Source organism: Balearica regulorum, chromosome 2, assembly GCF_011004875.1.
Source record: "Balearica regulorum gibbericeps isolate bBalReg1 chromosome 2, bBalReg1.pri, whole genome shotgun sequence".
Classification (NCBI taxonomy): Eukaryota; Metazoa; Chordata; class Aves; order Gruiformes; family Gruidae; genus Balearica; species Balearica regulorum.
In genome coordinates this window covers 115,879,734-115,887,474 of record NC_046185.1, presented here as the reverse complement: position 1 = coordinate 115,887,474, position 7,741 = coordinate 115,879,734, and the positions used below count along the sequence as shown (strand labels likewise).

Here is a 7,741-nt window from a genome sequence, read left to right as displayed (position 1 = left end):
TACCATGGATCAACAGATGATACTTGCTCTTCCACTGCCCATGCTGCATTGCTACACTGCAGCCATGTCTCTTATTACAAGATAATTTGGTGCCGGCTACCCCTGAGGCATCACGTTATCTTCTCAAAACAAGCAGCATTTTGGGATACACATACTGAATAGAATCCTTTCTTATCCATTGTGCAGAGTCCAGTCAAACTCGTATCTCAAATGCATAGATGACATCATGAAAGAAGCATAAAGTGTTTTATTCTTTATTTTAAATGAATAAAATAAATCTCAATACACAGTTTGAAAATAAAGACATCAGAAAAAGAAAACGAGATTTAAAAGCAAAAACACAAAAGTGGCAGGATGAAAACAGTATAAGCTAACAGAATTTAGTGTATTACGTGTGACTATATAACAGCAATAGCAATTTTAAGTATTCCACTATTGCATTCACAACAGTGGAATAATGAGATAGTATTTCACTAAGCCCAGTGAAAAGCTGTGAAAATCACAAGTTTTAACTGAATAGTTTTGCCATTTTAATGATGGGTCTGAATTTTATCTGCATTTATGAATATGCCTGAGGGAGAGGAAGACCCTTACTTTCAGCCAGCAGAGTATTAGTTGGTACATAGCAGCTTTGTAGTGTCTTATTAAAAAAAAGAGGGAAAAAAAAGCACTTTTACAACCTATTCCTGGTTCTCAATTTGAGGAGAATTGTAGCTTGCACAAACCATGAGTCCCAGGAAATTCTGACATATACAATCCTAAAACTAATTTTTTTTTTTATATAGGAGTCCTAACAAAAATATTTAAGACCTTTCATTTCTATCAAAGTGCAATATACTGCATACATAATTCCACACCTGTAAACCACACAAGATACACACCATGCACTTATCTATACCAGTTTGTAAGAGAAATTGCAAAAGTACGCATATACTGTGCAAGTCTTTTGTTCTGACCACAAGGACACTGTGCAAGCAAGAAATACTTATACTGCACGTTGTAGAATAAAATTTACTAGTAACTTCTATGCCTGATCATTTAAAAAAACCCGACAAACCGTCCAATATTAAACCTTGTGCTTCAGCACCATCCTTGTTAGAGAACTCTGAACTATTGTTTCTTTCGGGGAGCTGAGTTATCTAGTAAGCTTGTTTTTTCACTAGCTTGTCCCCCCCCCGCTTCCTGCCCTGAAGTGTGATTTCCTGTAATAATTTAGTTTTTTAAAGAAGAGAATGTACTTAGCTAAAAAACACATCCAAAAAAGGAGTTACATAAATATTTAGCACATTTAGAAACAGCTAATTGCTTCCTACCATACTCAAAAGCTAGGAAGCAAAAAAAGTTTTAAAATTCTTAAAGTGAAATAAAAATACTGCATAACATAGTCCTGTATAATGTTACATACTCTCTCAAATTTAAAGCATAAGTGACCCAGAGGACTTCCCACATTTTGAGTTCTTTTTTTGTGTAGTTCATGCATACATATTTTCTTCCTATTTCCCTCGCAGAGTTTAAAGCTTTCCAATGGGTTTGTAGCAGGCATCAGGCTGCCACATGCGAAGGTCAACAAGGACTTGGTTGAGCTTTTGCATCCAAAGGTTACGCTCTTCTTTAGTATCAGCAGACAGCCAGTTCCTAAAAGACAAATAACTAAATGGATTAGATAAGTCTTTCTCCACCTCTACTTAGTTATTATGAAAAACGTCAAGCTGATCATCCATAGAAGCCCAAATAGCAGGGGAAAAAACAAAGTCAAATATTCCACAATCCTGCCAACAAGCTACCCAGCATTTCCACTTCTGCAAAAGTTGAGTTCTTTGTCCTCAGAAAGCTGAAATGGGACAATCAGACAAAATAGGACTGAAAGTGAACCAAACAGTTCAAGTGTCATCCCCAAGTCTTAGCATTTAAATGGGCTTTGCATTGGCATGTCAAGGTTGTAAAGCTCCCATGTTATTAAAACTATGACTTGATGGAAAGCACCCCTCCCACACACATCTCAACCTCCCACAACCTTCATGGTTTTATCCACTCACTTTGTAACACAGAGCGTGTCTCTGCATTGGCTGACAAGAGTCTCTCTGTCATCTTCCCTCTGAGGTCGGACAGTTATTAGTTCAAAAGTGTTGGGACGGGCACAGAACTCTCTGTTGGCTGGTTCAATCTGATGATTCGTGCAGTTAGCCAAATTTATCCGGCCCAAAGGATGCTGAAAGTGAAGTTAGTCCATCAGTAAGAATACCGCAATCAAGAGCAATTCTGAACAGTATATGTTTTGACAATTTTTGCCATGTTAAGTGAACCTCTCCCAAATCAATTGCTCCATACAAAAAGAGGGATTCCACTTTTTGCATTTAAGAGCCATAGCTGAAGCGAGATAATACAGATAATGGAACATGCCCTGCTCAGCCACGTACAATACAGCTAACAAATCCATCCTTTACCAAAGGCTTAGGCTCTAGAAAGATATATCCCACCTTTTCTTTATTCTGTAAAACAAAACAACAACAACAAAAGCTTTAATTCTCAAATTCAAGAGAACTTCATGATAAAATCCAAACTGATAGAGTAAACCCTGTCAAACTCTACAAAAAACAAGCACTTTAGGGATGCTCACACCATTCTTGTCAAAGCCTATAAGCACATGGATTCATCTTCCAACATGCACCTGAAGCACATAAGTACCAAGTCCAGCTGCTTTAGCTCCCTCTGTAGTCAATAGCTAGACGCCTGCAAAAAGCATTTCAAATTTCAAGGCAGCTCTCTCTGCTGACTGTAGACAGAGGCTCAGCTGTATGCCTGAAGTTACAGACCTTGGCTCTGATTCTTCACTCCTACAGAATACCTCATCAGGGAAACATCACAAGCCGCTCTTGGCTTGGAGGAGAGTTTGCTATTTATCGGGCATGTTCACTATACTGTTCCATAGACAGTTAAAATAACCTCAGTTACAGGAAAAAGGATAGCTCCATTTCAAGGAACATGGGTTGCATGTTGGTGATACACGTACAGCCACAGATTTTAAAACAATTTTTTAAAAAAATAATTCTAGAATTTAAAGCAATCATTGCCCAATATTGATATTTCTGAGCTACATCTATCTCTGCATGATAGAACATATGTAGTAGGGGTAAGGATAGAATTTAATATTGCTGTAGGGGATAGTATACCAAAAGAATATAGCTGACCCTTTCTCAGAATGATAGTGAAACAAGTCTTGAAGATTTTTCAAGAACAGAATCTTGAAAACAAACCAAAGCTTCTTTCCTGCAGACAAAAGTAGAATAGGAACCTTTTTCTTGCTTAACTCAATTTTTTTGCCTATCTTCTATTACAGTAGGCAGAGATTTTTCCTCTCTCCTGGCAGGGAAAGAAAGTACATTGATATATTTTGGCAATGTCAACTATCAGCATATGGTCTTCCCCTGTTAGCAGGGAAGAAACTAAACTCAGGCATCTGGATTGGCACAGAAGACCCAAAAGGACCAGAGTTTGCCACAGAGTTTGGGAAAGAAAGTGTTCTGCCAACAAACAAGCAAGTGTCTAATGGTAAATTGCTTAAGTGAGTCAGAAAACCCTCTTGAAAGCAGTTGTTAAAAGGACCTGGAAATATTTCAGTACACACTGCAAGAACAGGCTAAGGAGACAAGGAGGTTCACCTCAGTGACAGATGAACCTCTGATTTGTCTCATTAGGCAGACAATAACTTAGGTTTCCATGAGAATCATTTAAAAAGCACCACTTTCAGCTATAATGTGGAGCTAAAAGAAAACCATGACTGCAAATAAGATAGTCCATAATTACGACTATGCTTCTGCAATATAGAAGGATTGCCCACTAATTTTTTACTATATTAAGTGTTAAAGTCATTATTTTGTCTAAAACTTAAGGCAACTAGATACAGTCTGCTTATTAAGCTGTATGAGTCTGATCAATTTCAACTAAATAATTAGTCATTTGACAAGAAAAGCGGAAAGCCTTAAGACTAAAGGGAATAATAAATATGGATCTTCCTCCGCTTTTCCCCTTTCCAACTAGATAAAGTGGTCAGTTTCTAAGTTTGCCCTGATTTAGGTCAGATTTACGAAGACAAGTCTCCTCCATTACCCAAGGAAACTTCATGAGCTTGAATCTCATGCTTTGAATATACTTGCCTGTTTTAAGCCTAAACATTACTGTCATTAAAAGTGAACAGCTAGTTGTGTAGGGTACTACAGAACTTTAGACTTGAGCTTTATAAAACAGCATTACCTTTCGTTTTTCATCATCTGGGTATGTCCAATAAGATATACAATTTCCAGACAGCACACACCAGCGCCTATGCCATGCTCCGAATCCACTAACATCTTCAAACATAGTCTTAAAAAAATAGTAATAAAAAAGTTTAAAAATGGTATACCTTGAGCTTGGTCTTTACTCAACTATTTTTCTGCCAGAATGGTTCTGCAAGTACAACCCTTCATAGGAGTAAATGTAAGAGGAAAAAAATATATACTGGAAGAGACTTCTATTGGTACAGTATATTATTTTCCAGATAGCACAGAAAATGGGCTTACACTATCAGTCTCAAGTTTGCAGCCTTTTGCTCAAAATGCACCTATCACTGATAGTTCAAATTACCAGATTTTCATGTTGACAGTGGTAAACATTCCCATTAATTTAAGATAATGGAGGGTTACTTAGATACAGGATGAATGGTTTACAAAACATGTATTAGCATCACATAATTTATTATGATTAGGTATTTAAGTTATCTTTGACTTACAATTCAGGATTACAAAATGTTTGGCTATTCTACAGGCCACATGCAGGAATCCAGTCAGTTTAAAAGAAATTAGAAATTGATTTTTAAATGTTTGTGTTGGCAGTTATTTTACTGGATGCAGGATTATGGCAATTTCAAGCCCCATTTCCTTAGTAATGGAATGGAAAGTTTAGTATCTGACTTCTATTCCTGATCCCTCTTGAACTTGTACAGAACTTTTTTTCCCCAATTAATTTGTGTGTTGTGTTTTTCACTCTTCACAATTCAGATTAAAATTTTTAATGGTGCAGGGAGTTTCCAAACCCTCACTCTGAAAAAATTTAATATGCATGTACACCATTCTTTGGGTTTTACAAATTGTCTAGTAGCAGTAAACAAGGACTTTCTTAAATTAGCACACAAAAACATGGGATATCAAATACCATAAGCATATGAAATGTCTGCATCTAATAAAGTCTGTTCAACTTCAATTAAGTAAAGGGAAAAGAGACAGAAAACTGCTTGAAAAGAGTCTAAAGAAGTTCTGATATCTGAAAATACCAAAATAACAGCAAATGTTAATGTTTTGTAAGTATTTTCATAGCACATTTACTGCCATCTGCTGGAACATAATCTCAACAGCCCCATCTATTAGGCCCAAGTATCAGCCACATTTTCTAAGTCCAGTTTCAGACAGGGAACTACTTAAGATGTTTCTCAAAAAATACTGTCACTTCCTTACAAGTCAAAGTCTGTGAATACAGTGTGGGGGGGAATCTTTTGTTAAGGAGAATTTGTTTATACTAGACAAAAACAAATCCAAGATGTCCTGTAAAAGTTTCTAGCATAGAAATTAGAATCTCATCTCACATCACAGATTATAGCAAGAGAAGGTTAACTGAAGTTCAGAACAAGTGAACAGTGTTTAGAATAAAAAGATATACAAACTCCTAAAAGGTAGCTTTAATTTAGGCATGTTTAGAAGTTAAACTAGGAAAGTTTTGAGGTCTGGTTCAGAGAGAAAAAAAATCAAGCCAGTTTTAATCTTCACAATCACTACAAATACATGTGTGAATTTAACAAAGTGACTACATTTAATAGGACCTGTAATTTCCAAGGAAGGAATCTGAAATGAATACCTTACCAAAAACCCTTTCTCCTCCACCAAAGAGTCCACTTGGCATTTTAACTTTAGATATATATGACCTTCCAAAGGAGACAAAAAGGGAACCTGCAAAAAGTAAAACAATTAGTCATTTAATTTTGACACCTCTCAACTCTGCCAGTTCAAGCAAGCCACCTGCACCAGGGTGTTAGCACTGTCTTGTTCTTAGGATCTTCAGCCAGAAAGAAGCAGTCAGTCTCAAGCAAGGCAGTAATAATCACTTTCTGTTTCAAGTTCATTTAGAAGCTTTTCAAGACTTATTTGCTTATTAGTTTGCTCAGGACATATGCACAAACATGCTTCTATCTAGAAAAACAGGCACTCCAAGCACGGTTAAAAACAACACAAGGCACCAGTCCACATCCTGCAAGCTTCTGCCTCAGTTTGACATTAAGCTGTTTGGAAAATATCAAAGTGGGTTTAAACAGGATTGTTACTTGGATGCCATAAGCATTTTTGGCATTGATGTAGTAGTGCCTAGCCTACTCAGATAAATATTTGTATAAAAAACCTAGGAGGGCAAAAGGAATGAAAACAGTTCTCAACTGGCACTCAAGGTGTTGAAGACCTGTGTTAAGTCATTTCTACCACTGGAAAAAAAAGCAGCTTAACTACTGTACCAGAGGTTGGTTAAATGATTATTTGATACTCAAGAGTTTTAAGAAGGAGCATACAACACAACTGCCTTTGGGCTTCCACTAATTCCTCCATAGCACCCCATTACATTGAGTGCTCCCACCACTACAGTCAAGAAATCACATCCCTTCTTTTTTTTTTTCCACAGGGAAGCTAAAAGACAAATTACTAATTCAACAAGCAAGTGATGATCTGCAGGGTGTTCTACGTACTATATTTTGTCGCTAATCTGAATAAGCAATACTGTAAGAATCTTGCAAAAAAAAAAAAGTCAGAAACATAGGTGCTTTGTCTTACTAGAAAAACCTGAAAGGTTGACGGTGCTGCTCGAATACAAAGAAAGAACAATTTACCAGGGAATAGGCATGTATACACAACAATGAAGCAGATTTTAGAGCCATGGAATCAATGTCTATCAAACAGAATTAAATTTTGCTAGTAGTTTAGATGAACAAGAATAACCCTCAGTAGTTAGACATGCACATCAGTAGGCCTCAGTGAATCCTGCAGAACACTGAAATAGATGTTATGGTTAGAATACAGTCACCTTTGAATTGTAGGCATACTGCAGCTTCCTCCCAGACACGGTACACGTGCGCACAAGCAGGTGATCAAATCATTTTTATATGCTAGATCTACACAGCTAAGACAGCATGCATGGCTTGCTTGGTACTTGGCCCTACAGTATAGCACAGCAACATTTTGAGCACCAGTTAGGAGTCTGCTTGACCATTTGAGAAGCAAAAATAGTAAAATGTTTGCACATAATAGAAATAAGTTGCATCAGTCCTGGATTTTTAATCAGCAAAGACAACTCTAACCCTCCAGGCTACACCAGGGAATGTTGGCTTCTATCTTACCAATCCACAGTAAAACCAATTTCTGAATGAGGCCCTCAAGGAATTATGGCCAATTCCCCACTTCAAGTTTGTGGGTTTTGCATTCCTTTCTAATTTATGCCAGAACCAAGAATGTACCTCGTGGATTATGAAGTTTACCCGTGAAGAGCTGTGTGACAGTAAAGCAAAAAGGCTGTATAATATACGGAAGATATCAGTTATGCAGAGCCTACAACACCATTATAATTACTAAAGCAGGTCTCAAAACATTCTCCTGTACATATAATGAGAAAATACTACATTCTAGTCAACAATATAACCCTTTCAAAGGCGAGTGGAGGTGGTGAAAAGCAAGCA

At 37.0% G+C, this 7,741-nt stretch overlaps 1 protein-coding gene across 2 annotated transcripts in view; it reads right to left on the bottom strand.

Moving 5' to 3' along the window:
- Nucleotides 1-229: 229 nt before the first annotated feature.
- Nucleotides 230-7,741, bottom strand: part of ANLN (anillin, actin binding protein) — a 29,669-nt gene continuing 22,157 nt past the window's right edge. For both annotated transcript variants that reach the window (XM_075745460.1, XM_075745461.1), the window contains 4 exons: nt 5,889-5,975; nt 4,252-4,359; nt 2,037-2,209; nt 230-1,635 (listed from right to left, as the gene is read on the bottom strand). In XM_075745460.1, coding sequence (XP_075601575.1) covers nt 1,512-1,635; nt 2,037-2,209; nt 4,252-4,359; nt 5,889-5,975 — 492 coding nt within the window. In that variant the 3' untranslated portion in view covers nt 230-1,511. The remainder of the gene's footprint in view (nt 1,636-2,036; nt 2,210-4,251; nt 4,360-5,888; nt 5,976-7,741) is intronic.